The sequence below is a fragment of the Arabidopsis thaliana genome, chromosome 3 (genome assembly GCF_000001735.4).
Source record: "Arabidopsis thaliana chromosome 3, partial sequence".
In the NCBI taxonomy this organism is placed as follows: domain Eukaryota; kingdom Viridiplantae; phylum Streptophyta; class Magnoliopsida; order Brassicales; family Brassicaceae; genus Arabidopsis; species Arabidopsis thaliana.
The window spans coordinates 9,387,912-9,400,578 of record NC_003074.8 but is presented as its reverse complement, the minus strand read 5'-3'; the positions used below and the strand labels follow the sequence as shown (position 1 = coordinate 9,400,578).

The window sequence follows — 12,667 nt, the reverse complement described above, 5'->3', positions numbered from 1 at the left end:
TTAATCTTAATCTAGTTTTAACAAAAAAAAAAGATAACATAATTAAGTTTCAATATATTTAGTTATACATATCATTATTTTTAAAAACTATGGGACATATACTTTTATCCTGATTTTCTACCATTTAAAGAAAAAAAATTACTTTACCCTGACATAAGATATAGAAGATTCTGATATTAATTAAGTTTGTTAATGTCATCTTATTAAAATGTTAATGGTACACTAAATTGTTATTTACTTTTTAGATAATAAAGTAAGATTCTTCTAAAACCATTATTAAACAAACCACAACCACTATGTTTTGAAACATAGTAAAAAACTAAAAACTCATAATAAACTAATCAAAATGTATATATTTACTATAAGATTCAGCTGTGCATGGTATATATTCATTATCAGTTCGGGTTTTATAACTATTTGGTTCGGTTTCGGATTTCTAGTTTTATGTCGAGTCCTATACAAAAGTATGTAACAAAACAAACATTACTCGGTATCCAGTCTTTTGATCGTTAGAAAGGCCAAATTAAATTTGTTTTCACATCACAACGTTAAAGTTAGTTCCGATATTATTGAATGAATCTACTCATCACATTGCAATGATTTTTTGGTGCCGAGTTAACTTTGTATCCAGTAATTAATTTGTTTTCACATCACAAGTGATCTTTATCCAAAATCATTTTAGAGGTGCCATAAAATTAATTTGTTTCATATGATTAATTTTTATATTTAATCACTCGATTTTAGATTTAATTTGAATGTTCATGTGATTAATTTTTGCTCAGAACCAATCCACCATTTATCACAGGGATAGGAATTGCCAACGACACCAACATCAACTGCTCAGAACCAAACAGTTTATATTTTCTTTTATTTACAACAGAAATGGATGGTTCATAATGTAAATTCCGTAACATTGTGATATAATTCATGATGATATGGTGAGAATTTCTGCACCAGTGGTGGTAATAAGAATTGTATGCTCAAACTGTGCGGCCGGACCACCATCTGCGGTCACAATTGTCCATTTGTCAGGCCATGTTACAAACTCTGTTGTTCCAATGGTGAGAATTGGTTCTGTGAAAAAAAATAGGAACCAAACACTTCATAAAAGAGTATAAATGCATTCATCAAATTCTATATAGATAATACTAACCGAGCGTAAAAGTTTGACCTTCAATCATATATTCAAGTTCATAATCATCTGCACAAAACAGAGTTTTTCAGCAAAAAAAACTCCATCATAATGAAGAGTTCTTACAGAAAAAGCCAGTTTATATTACTTACAGTTACTATGAAGATATATAAGAGGTTCCGAGTGTAATACCGTTCCTACACCATGACCGATGAATCGCTCCATATTATAGCCATACTTTGCAGCATGCTCACTGTTGAAAATATAATTAAAACTGATCCTCCTAACTTCCCTTGAATGGGATTAGTACTATTTAGTACCTGATTATCTTCCCGATTTGTTTGAAGCTTGCTCCATCTTTACAAACCGATATACCTTTCTCCAAGCATTCTTCTGTGACCTTTAAGAACAATAACTATGTCAGCTTCTAACAGGTTCCTAAGAGTTCGAAAGTTAGAGGCACACATTAACCTTGACAAGTTGTTTAAGGCTTCCATTGACGTCTCCACATAAGAAAGTCTTTGACGTATCTCCATGATACCCCTATTTCAAAGTGTTACATCCATCCGAAGTTTAAAATCTGAATGAGATTAGCAAAAGAAACTTAGAAATATATACTTACATCCAAGTAAACCGCAACATCGATGTTTATAATATCTCCATTCTGAATACAAGAAGTTGTTGATTAGTGATATATTATAAACCTCTCCGCATGCACCACCATATTCCTGAAACCGGGGTGTTACATATATACTACAAAAGAGAATTCTCATGCTACTCCAAACCTGTAGCGGACGAGAATCGGGAATCCCGTGAAACATACATTCATTAACCGATGTACAAACACTTTTAGGAAATCCACCATATCCAAGAGGTGAAGGATATGCACCAAACTCAATAACCATCTGATGCACTGCTTTATCAATTTCATCTGTAGTAACAAACGGCTGCAACAACAAAACAAAAAAACCATTACAACAAAGAGATTCAATCATAGTTAGAGATTCAAAAGTAACTTACTCTAACCAAAGTTCCTGCATAGTCTAATACACGAGCCGCGAGCTCACACGCTTTCTTCATTTTCACAATGCCTATAGAGTCAGGAATCTGTAATTCACTTGATATCTCTGGAACTTTGCTAGACTCAACATATAGAGGCTTTAGTATATGATCAGGAACACTAAGACGTGGCGATACTGTTCCACATACTAGTGGTGGATTTATTCTATCTTCTAATGTACTTTGAAGTTGTTGTATCCTACAAAATAAAATGTATCAAATTAAAACTATATACTAAAATTTCACCTTCATGTAAATTTAGTTTTGTTTTTATATACCTTTTAATTCTCAGAGAAGATGATTTCTTCTTGCCTGAAACAAAACAATACATAAACCCAAAATCATGATTCATATATAGATTCCAAAAAAAAATCATTAGTCCAATCAAAGTTCTACTAATTCCTTCACAATCAATTTTCTCGAAACCTAAACATGAAATTTGACGAAACAAACAAAGTAAAGTAGAGAACAACCTGAGAGAGGGGAAGAGATGAAGTTCGTCGGAGCTCCGGCGAGGTATATTAACGGCTTAAATTGATCGCCGTTACATAAAGAAATAGACTGAGAAATCTTCTGCAACATTTTTCCCTGGTGAATAAGCAACGGACCAAAGAAAGAATATGAGGAAGAAACACTTTAATGGGCCTATAAACCAATAATGCCCAATTAAAATTACGAGTATGCCCAATTAAAAATTACAGTAATTAATAACAGCTCATCCATACATTATACAAAGAATATTAACACAAGATTTGTTTGACACCTAATTAATTTTTTCCACTTGTTACAACTTACAACATAAATAATCTCAGCAAGATTAACGTTGAAGAGAAATTAAAATCAAAAAGCTTTTTTTTCTTTCCCAAGTTGTTAAATTGTTATTACAAAACTCGTTGCTTCTTACACCTTAACGACGACATTAACACCTCCGTTGTTTCCTTCACTACAACGACGGCGTTTAAAGAAATATCAACCCCAAACAATCTCATAACCCGACCCGTCTCTAGATCCAACCCGGATTTCGATTTCCACCCGATAAAGAATTTTTGATCTTGATCGTTGGATCTTTTAAAACTGATCAAATCACCAGCACAAAGTCTCTTCTCTTTAACGAATCTACTCCAACCTTTGGTCAACACATAACTTTGACTACTATTCCAATAAGAGTAACGGAACCTCCACACTTTCCCGTTAACGTCTTCGAAATTCAACAGCATACCTTTAACGGAGACGTTATTATTACCTAACGGTAACGGAAAATGTTTCTCCGCTTGGTGTTTTGGTATAACTAAACGGTTTAGTTTCCCGACGTCACTTGGCGTTACCGTTTTCTCAAACAGTAACTCCGCCGTTTTAAACCCCGTCATAACCACCATCGAAGCCAAAGCAAACGCCGTCGTCTCTTTTCCGTTACCGTCACGGTTACGTTTCCTTTGGTCTAACTCTTCTTTGTAAGTGTGTTTTCTCAACATATCTACGATCTCTGATTTCGAATGCGCGTTTAAGAACTCAACCTCTTCTTCGAACGTCGTGTCTTTGAAATTAGTAACGGCATCGCGGCCACGGAAACGGTGAGCCGCGACGTCGTAAGCACGAGCTGCTTCGTCTTCCTCGTTGAAAGTACCAAGCCACACGCGTTGATGTTTCTCGTAAATCTGAGCTCCCCATCTTCCATTTGGTTGAGGAACAACACCTTTGAATCTTGAAGAAGGAAGCTTTCTTGATTCGGCTTCGACTTCGACTTCGACACCGTTCTCTGAATCAAGTACCACGCTTGTTCCGCTTCCCATTCTATATAGTAAACTCGCCGGAGACGATGACTTTCTCGCCGGAATGGAATCTGTAGTTGTAGAGCTCTCGTCTACGCTACTCATGGCATCCATGTTATGAAACGAAATAAGAAACTGAGAGAAAATCACAAGAAAATTGTGAAATCTTGAGAGATTAGTAATGTGAATGTATATGTGTGAACGTGTGTGAATGAATGTGTGTATATATAGAGAGACAAGGGGAAATAAGAAACATCAAGTGTGCATGTATGTTATTAAAAAAAAAAGTTCCGTCCTTTTTATTACTTGTAGTGTGTTTTAAGGAGATGGTATAATATATGGGTAGGTGTATCGGAATAATATGGGTTTGTGTGTGTATATGTTGTGGGTCAACTTAAATACAAAGGAAGGTTCATGCAAAAGATAAAGAATACTTAAAAAAAGAAGGTTAAATTCGCATTTCCATATTAGGTTTATGTTTCAATTAAACAAATAATTATATATAAAATAAATTAACTCAATCAATATATATCTACGATGCATATATTAAAACTATAGCTAAAAGTACCCCCAAAAAATCATGAATCTAAATTTATTTTATATTTTATGGTTATTACTTATTAATCAGCAAAACTTGTTTGATCTTAAGTTTCTTTAATTTTTATTTTTTATTTTATGATTGCTCTATATATACCATTCCTTTCACTGTTTGATACCGATTATCACCAAACTTTTTTTATGATATTCACGACGAAAAAAGGTGATATGAATATGTTGTGGGCTGCATGGGGAAGTGGGGTCGGCAAGTGGACCATAAGATATAAAAGAGATTCACATGATAAATAGAATATTATTTAGTTAAGTTCATTCCCCCTGATGTTATATACAATTTGTTAATTTACAAGCATGGTGATTAAAATAATATAATGATTAGCAAATTGTTGTAAAAGAAAATAAATAAAAAAGTTGGAGCTGAAGGAATTCGATCTATTTTCTTACTATAGAGATGCAAATTAACTGTTACGATATTATTCCTTTCTCACTAAAAATTAATATGTTTTTCTCCAAATCTCAATGAATTTTGTTCCGTGAGGATCTTTTTGCAAGCATGAATCCTTCATGTATATACAAATGCAATGGTTCAATGCTCGAGATCATACCTTTTCGTTATTCTATCTTTTTTGTATACATAGCATCAGATCCGTGCTTACATAAAGAGAAAATAAATCATCGTCTATATTCAACTTTTTGGTCTATATATATATATATATATATACACACACATAAATTTATGTATATAACAATTACATATATTATAATGAGCACAAATTTTAGTATTAAAACATATTTTTAAATTTTAGGCAACACTATTCATCTCTATTTTTAGAGCAAAATATAAGGAAAAAGCCAAAAAAATCCCCCTTTTTTATTTGGATGTTTAATAACATTATTTTTGATTGAAAAAAATATATATAATTACATTGTGCGATTTAATACTCAAAAAATAAAATGTTGTTACTTTCATACACATGATTTCATAACCAAAAACAATATTCTAATTTTAGCTTTAGAGTTGAATTAACTATTAATTTGTAAATAAAATAGCAATCACTGTTTAAAAATAAAATTTAATTTTTATTATAAATTGTTTTACTACAATAATTTTATTTTATAAATTTCAGAAAATAAATTAGAGAAAATATGAAAAAGATATTTTCTTAGTGAATAAAAATATGAAGTATATATTAATATGATTTTTTTTCCCCAAATTTTCTTTAATTTTTTATTTTATTTTCTACTTATCAGGATTTTTTAAACTTTTAATATAAAATATACCGCTTTAATAGTTACCGATTATAAAAGCGAATATCAAAAAATTTATTTAAAAAGTTACTTTTAACTTTTTTTGTATAGTATTACCTTATTTAGTAAAAGTTTACTGATGAATTAAAAAAATAAAAACTTAGTATAGCTTCGTATCATCGATCAAAAACGTGATAGGTGGAAAATAAATTTTATAAGCTTTGCTTACGTCATCTTACTTTCCATATTTAGGTCGGTCGCTTGTATGGCCAAATCCCATATAACAATAATTTTAATACTATTACAGGTAATAACGATCATATGTCAACACTCAACAGTACCACCCTTTGTTTTTCTTTTTCTCAAGTGTACTTTTATAAAACAAGCTATTATCACCTTTTTTTTTTCTTTATCAACAGCTAATATCACTTTTTGAAACTAGTTTTAACAAATACGGAATATAACTCTATGAAACAAAGAAATGAGAAATGTCATGTTTCCTTATGAAATTGGGTTCCATTTAAGAGTACAAACAGAAACATAATCTGAAGACAAATTAAGAAAAAGAAAAAACTTCCAAGATGATGGGGAATGGTGGATTAATAGAAGTAGGAACAGGAACCCAATTATTCAAATGCTCAATAACTGTCTTCCGGTTTCTAATGTGGTGAACCTCCAAGATGATGCAGAAGATGATCTCTTCTTGTGGAAGGTTAGAGGAATTGAGCTTCATGTGTGTTTCCCTCAGCTGCGACATGGTTTCAATTAAATTTTTTAGAGGATAGAGTGGATTGGTCCAAGGCTATTTGGTTTAAAGGAAGGGTTCCCAAACATGCATTCATTTCTTGGGTGAATATGAGGCACATGCTGCATACTAGAGACAAGCTTATCAGTTGGAGACTTAGTGTTCCATATGTATGCCTTCTTTGCAATTCGCAAGATGAAACAAGACAACATTTTTCTTTTTATTGTGAGTTTGCAAGAGAAGTTTGGAATTATTTCACCTCTCGGGCCCATGTTTCTCCTCCTCATTTGTTTGGGGATGGAGTTAGATGGCTTAAGAATCCTTGTCATGACAAGAATGTGACTATGATTCTTAGGATTGCTCATCAAGCTTCGGTGTACACTCTATGGAAAGAACGAAACTCTCGACTTAACAATGCTACCTCAAGACCTGCTGCTGGAATTATTTTGGAGATAAAAGCTTTAATCCGCTGTCACTTGGATCCTTTGTCTAGAGCTCAGAGATTAGGACATCAAGGGACTTCCTTCCTCGCTACTTGGTTCGGCATGTTCAATGCCTAATGTGTTCTTTTGATTGTTTTTTTCTTTGTTTGTTGTTTTTTTACGTGTTACTTTTGCGAGAGACACTGTGTAGTTCTATCCAAGTTTTTGAAAGTAATGAAGGTAAGTTAAGTAAAAAAAAAAAAAAAAAAAACTGCATGACAGTCTTCAAGAACCATCTCGAACTATTTAATATTTTGCAATTTTTTAAAATAAATGTATGTCTGAAATATAATTTTGCAAAACTGGGAACCCTAATAAATCCGATGATCGGAAGTCTAATCGGAGAAGAAGAAGAGAGATATAACGAACTTTATTATCTGATAAAATGTTGTTACAAAGCTTTTTTAAAATGAATTAATTACATTCTCAAGTTTATATACTATGTACATTAAACTTAAACCGAAATCTAGTTAACCGGAGTTAACTAGATTAAACCAGTCCAACTATCCCAATATCCCCTCCTCAAGTCTTTACCTTAGCAACATGATTTGGAAGGTATAGACTTGACAGTGACATTAACTTCAGTAAGTAATGGAAGGGTCCAGGATAAAGAGCCTTGGTCAAGATATCAGCGTGTTGGTTTTCAGTTGGAACGTGCAAAGCCTTCAAGTTTCCAGCCTTTATCTGATCCCGCACAGTGTGACAATCTATTTCTATGTGCTTGGTCCTTTCATGGAACACAAGATTCATAGAAATATGAAGTGCAGACTTATTATCACAAAAGAGTTTAGTTGTACTAGTGACTGAAACATGAAGATCCTTCAAGAGTTGTTGCAACCATATAATCTCGCAAGTGGCCTGTGCCATACTCCTGTATTCAGATTTTGTGCTACTCCTACTAGCCACAGACTGTTTCTTTGACTTCCAAGATACCAATGAAGTGCCAATATAAACACAATAACTTGAAACTGACCTTCTGGTATCCTTACACGTAGCCCAATCCGCATCCGAGAAAGCATTGAGACACAATTCAGAGTCTGTAGAGTACATTAAGCCTTGACCAGGGTTTGATTTAATATACCTGAGAACCTTATGTGCAGCTTGTAAATGAACATCAGATGGTGCAGATATAAACTGGCTGAGTTGATGAACCGCAAAAGTAATGTCAGGTCTTGTAATCGTCAAGTAAAGTAATCTGCCAATAAGATCACGATAAGACGTTGGATTCTGTAATGGTACTCCCATGTCCTTTGTAAAGTGTATTGTAGGATCCATAGGTATAGAGCTCGGTTTGCAGTCCAGAAGACCTGAATCTGTCAACAAATTCTGAGCATACTTTCTTTGACAGACTGAAAATCCTTTTGAAGACCTTGATATCTCTAACCCGAGAAAGAAACGAGTTGGACCTAAGTCCTTAATCTTGAATTCAAATCTCAACAAAGCCTTCAATTGTTGCACTGCCTCATCATTGTTGCTGGCAATCATCAAATCATCCACATATACTAACACAGCAACAAAGGAGTTCGCAGTTACTCTAACAAAGAGAGTATTGTCAACATGAGACTGAATATAGTTTGCACCTAATAGGACTGAAGACAATCTCTTATACTATTGGCGTGAAGCCTGTTTCAATCCATAAAGAGATTTAAGAAGTCGACAAACCGGATTAGGAGGTAAAGTAGTTCCCTGAGGTGGAGTATAGCCTTGAGGCAAGCTCATAAAAATTTCTTCATCCAATTCACCATGGAGAAAAGCATTTGACACATCCATCTGTGTTAGACTCCATCCTTTGATGGCAGCAATACCAAGCATAAACTTCACACTTGTCAGTTTAGCAACAGGAGAAAAAGTATCAAGAAAATTGATACCTTCTTGTTGAGTGAAGCCCTGTGCCACTAAACGTGCCTTATATCTTTCCACTGTTCCATTAGCATTGTATTTGATTGTGAAAACCCATTTACATCCAACAACATTCTTATCTTTAGGTAAAGTTTCCACAGTCCATGTCTTGTTGAGTTCAAGAGCATGTAGCTCTTCATTAGCTGCCTTTGTCCACTTCTCTGATTTCATGGCCTGGCGAAATGTTTTTGGTTCTGTTTCAAGATTATAGGCAAAGATATACGATTGAAACAATGGAGTATATCGATCATATGATATAGTAGTGGAAATGGGATGTGGTGAAGTCTTTTTAGGTGATGGAGGAAGTGTTTGTGATGTGCTTTCTGTAGGTGGTAAGGTAGATATAGAAGGAACAAGAGAACAATGATACTCAGATAGATAGTTAGGAGCTCTAGTAGTGCGTTTAGGCCTAGTAATGAGAACAGAACTAGGGTCTGAATCATGCATCTCTGTACTAGTATTAGATGGTATGATACTAGGATCTAATGCAGATGATGATGATGATGATGATGATGATGCAGTAGTGTCTACCAGAGAGTCCTCATCTATCAAAGGTGTTGTTTCTACATAATGCAATGGGGCAGGCAAAGGCAATATAGTATTTGGAAACATGTCAACAGCCTTACAAAGTAACTCACTAGTTTTAAAAGGAAAAGTCTGTTCATGAAACACAACATTACGAGATATAAAAACTGAATGAGATTCCAAATCTAGCACCTTATATCCTTTAAAACCAGTTGGATAACCTAAGAAAACACATGCTCTAGCCCTAAGTGAAAACTTGGTTCTTTCATTTTGATTAGTAGAAGCATAACACAAACAACCAAAAATTTTCAACAAAGAGTAATCAGGTAATTTTTGAAGTAAAAGTTCAAAAGGAGATTTATTTTTCAATAATAGTGATGGTAAACGGTTAAATGAGAAACACAGCAGTAAGTATGCAATCACTCCAATATTGCAATGGAACATTAGATTGAAACAATAATGACCTAGCCACATTTAAAAGATGTTGATGCTTTCTCTCAACAACTGAGTTTTGTTGTGGAGTATAAGCACATGAAAAATAATGCATCATTCCTTTTTCTTTAACCAATTCAGTGAATGCAAGCTCAGGAGCATTATCAGAACGAATCCCTTTTATTTTTGTTTTAAACTGAGTTTCAACAAGCTTAACAAAGACAGGAAAAATAGTAGTAACATCCTTTTTATTTCTCAACATATAGATCCATGTGGTTCTTGTACAATCATCTACCAAAGTAAGAAAATATCTAAAACCCTCAACATATTCAACACTAAACGGACCCCATATATCCAAATGAACAAGATCAAAAGTGTCAAAGCTAAATTGTTATGAGAAATATATGCTAATCGTCTTTGCTTAGCTAAGGGACAAATCGAACATGAAGAAGTAAAAGATTGTAAAGCAGGAATGACACTAACAAGTTTTTGTAAAACTAGAGATGACGGATGTCCTAGACGCTGATGCCACACATTTCCATCAATGACAGATCCAGAAAATGAACAAGTTGCAGGTGATGATGCATAAGATGATGCAGGAGATGATGCAGAAAGAAATTGATTCGCAGTCTCAAGAATGTATAAGTTGTGAAATACTCTACCCTTCCCAATCATCAAGCCCTGAGAAAGTTCTTGAATCAAACAACAATCAACATAAAAATTAGCAGAACAAGCTAAAGTCTTAATTAGACAACTAATACTAATCAAGTTGAATTTAAAATCAGGAACATGCAAAACATTATGCAAAATGAGTTTCTGTGAAATATGAACTGTGCCTGTATGAGTAATCAGAACCCTAGTACCATTTGGTAAAGTGACAGTGACACCAGACACATGCTTTAGTTCTCTAATCAAAGCTAAATCTGAACACACATGACTAGAAGCTCCACTATCTAAAATCCAAGCATCATGTGGTAAAAGCTTTTGTAAGGAAGAAAGTGTATGATTTTGGAAAGTGAGATTACTATTCTCATATTTCAGGCTAGTAGAAGGGAATAGAATTTCAGTACCAGAAGTTGAAGTAATAGCCATTAAACCATGTTCAGAAACAGTAGCCGTAAGTGTGCTTGAAGCAGCTATAGACTCTTGAACTTGTGCTTGAGCTTGAAACTGAGAAACCATTTTTCAATTTGTTGAGGAGTAAACGCTTGAAGATTAACACTGTTACCACCTTGAATAACATGCGACATATACTAAGGAGCCAAAGATCCATAAGGATTAACCATAGGCATAGGCATATAACCATCAGGAGGATAGGAACTATTCTCACTATACACATGAGCTACTGCATTAGCTTTCTGCATAGAATTTGCATAAGGCATCATTTGCATCTGAGTTTGAGGTTGCATACGAGGTTGCATCTGCATTCTTGGTTGCATTTGAGTAGTTCCCCTGTAGTTATATCCTGATGCACCTATCTTATGTCCTGGTGGATAACCAATAATCTTGTAACATTTCTGAATTGTATGTCCAACATTCCCACAGTTAGTACATACAGGTTTCTGTACTGGTCTAGCAGTGTTGTAAGCTGCAACATAAGCATTATCCATTTCATTCATCATGGGAGGAGCAACACTCTGAAAAGCGACATTTTCAACTCTAGTAGATGGCTTAACACACTTCTGTCTCTCATCTTGAGTTACAATATTGAAAGCTTCTTCTATTGTAGGAATAGGCTTCAACATGAGAATATGTCGTCTTGTTTGATCATATCCCTCATTCAATTCCATAAGAAATTTAGTAACCCTACTACGCTGTTGCATCTTTTCCCATTTCATAGCAGCATCACATTCACAGTGACCACAAGTACACACAGGAAGATCCACATAATTCTTGTATTCTTCCCATAAAGTAAGTAAAGCTGTATAGTATGTGCAAACATCCATAGCACCTTGCTCTAGCTTACTAAGCTTTTGTTCAATATCAAAAATCCTAGGAGCATCATCCTGTTTAAACCTTGAGAGCAAATTATTCCAAATTCCCTCTGTAGTTGTTATGAAAAGCAAACTCTGACCAATCTTTTTATCCACAGAATTCATCAACCATGTCGAGACCATATCATTACATCTTGACCAAGCTCCAAAATCTCTATGATCAATTGGAGGTTTAGAAATCATACCGTTGATGAATCCCAACTTGTTACGAACATTCAATGCCATTAGAATGGATCGACGCCATGACAAAAAATCTGAAGAAGATGTTAATCGATCTGACACAAGAACAAGTCCTGCGTGATCTGCACTATGAAGATAATACGGATTATCATACTGATCCGTTTGAAAACGAGGTTGTTCAGTACCATTCGACGAAATCGGAGGTCGAGTCACTGGAATCGATGGAGGAGCATAATATCCCATTCTCAGTGTAAGAACAAGAAATTACAAAGAAATGTGTGATGAATTTGTGTAAAGAAAGCTAGAATCGTCAACACAGGAGGTCAAAATGAAGAGAAATAAAAAGAAAACAGAACGGAAAAGCAAGATTCCGGCGAACCAAAGAACGAAATTGCAAATCTTCAAAGTGAAAGATCGCAAATCGAAAAACACAATGAAGCTAAGAACAAGCTCATCTCCGACGAAAGAGTAAGCGGGAGAATCGATTGTATGGCTCTGATACCATAATAAATCCGATGATCGGAAGTCTAATCGGAGAAGAAGAAGAGAGATATAACGAACTTTATTATCTGATAAAATGTTGTTACAAAGCTTTTTTAAACTGAATTAATTACATTCTCAAGTTTATATACTATGCACATTAAACT

At 34.2% G+C, this 12,667-nt stretch overlaps 3 protein-coding genes and 1 pseudogene across 5 annotated transcripts; 1 reads left to right on the top strand and 3 right to left on the bottom strand.

Annotated features, from left to right (window-relative positions):
* Positions 1-773: 773 nt before the first annotated feature.
* On the bottom strand, positions 774-2,795 carry MAP1B (methionine aminopeptidase 1C). 2 transcript variants are annotated; one of them, NM_113473.3, is made up of 10 exons: positions 2,665-2,795; positions 2,470-2,503; positions 2,153-2,390; positions 1,918-2,079; positions 1,755-1,796; positions 1,604-1,675; positions 1,453-1,532; positions 1,285-1,385; positions 1,154-1,201; positions 774-1,074 (listed from the first exon to the last, which is right to left on the bottom strand). In NM_113473.3, the coding sequence occupies exons 1-10, from the start codon at positions 2,771-2,773 to the stop codon at positions 926-928; spliced, it is 1,035 nt and encodes a 344-aa protein (NP_189202.1). In that variant the 5' UTR covers positions 2,774-2,795; the 3' UTR covers positions 774-925. The 2 variants fall into 2 exon arrangements, with proteins under 2 accessions (NP_189202.1, NP_001326796.1); NM_001338764.1 differs by having other exon boundaries at positions 781-1,074; positions 1,285-1,675; positions 1,755-2,079; positions 2,665-2,793.
* Positions 2,796-2,812: 17 nt separating this feature from the next.
* On the bottom strand, positions 2,813-4,307 carry EDF3 (ethylene response DNA binding factor 3). The gene has a single exon (NM_113472.4). It carries the CDS (start codon positions 4,072-4,074, stop codon positions 3,073-3,075), a length of 1,002 nt encoding a protein of 333 aa, NP_189201.1. The 5' UTR covers positions 4,075-4,307; the 3' UTR covers positions 2,813-3,072.
* Positions 4,308-6,244: 1,937 nt separating this feature from the next.
* On the top strand, positions 6,245-7,068 carry AT3G25727 (non-LTR retrolelement reverse transcriptase; the record flags this gene model as incomplete). The annotated part of the gene is made up of 3 exons (NM_148750.1): positions 6,245-6,276; positions 6,376-6,475; positions 6,739-7,068. The coding sequence occupies 3 exons, from the start codon at positions 6,245-6,247 to the stop codon at positions 7,066-7,068; spliced, it is 462 nt and encodes a 153-aa protein (NP_683592.1).
* A 444-nt stretch (positions 7,069-7,512) lies between these two features.
* On the bottom strand, positions 7,513-12,266 carry AT3G25725 (annotated as a pseudogene; the record flags this gene model as incomplete). The annotated part of the gene is made up of 1 exon: positions 7,513-12,266.
* Between the last annotated feature and the right edge of the window lie 401 nt (positions 12,267-12,667).

What these genes read in the sequence shown, in the direction of transcription:
- MAP1B (NM_113473.3), bottom strand. Translation starts at nt 2,773, where the DNA reads ATGTTGCAGAAGATTTCTCAGTCTATTTCTTTATGTAACGGCGATCAA. An exon ending in CATCTCTTCCCCTCTCTCAG is followed by an intron (nt 2,504 to 2,664) that starts GTTGTTCTCTAC and finishes GTTTTGTTTCAG; the next exon opens with GCAAGAAGAAATCATCTTCT. An exon ending in CCGATTCTCGTCCGCTACAG is followed by an intron (nt 1,797 to 1,917) that starts GTTTGGAGTAGC and finishes TCTTGTATTCAG; the next exon opens with AATGGAGATATTATAAACAT.
- EDF3 (NM_113472.4), bottom strand. Translation starts at nt 4,074, where the DNA reads ATGGATGCCATGAGTAGCGTAGACGAGAGCTCTACAACTACAGATTCC.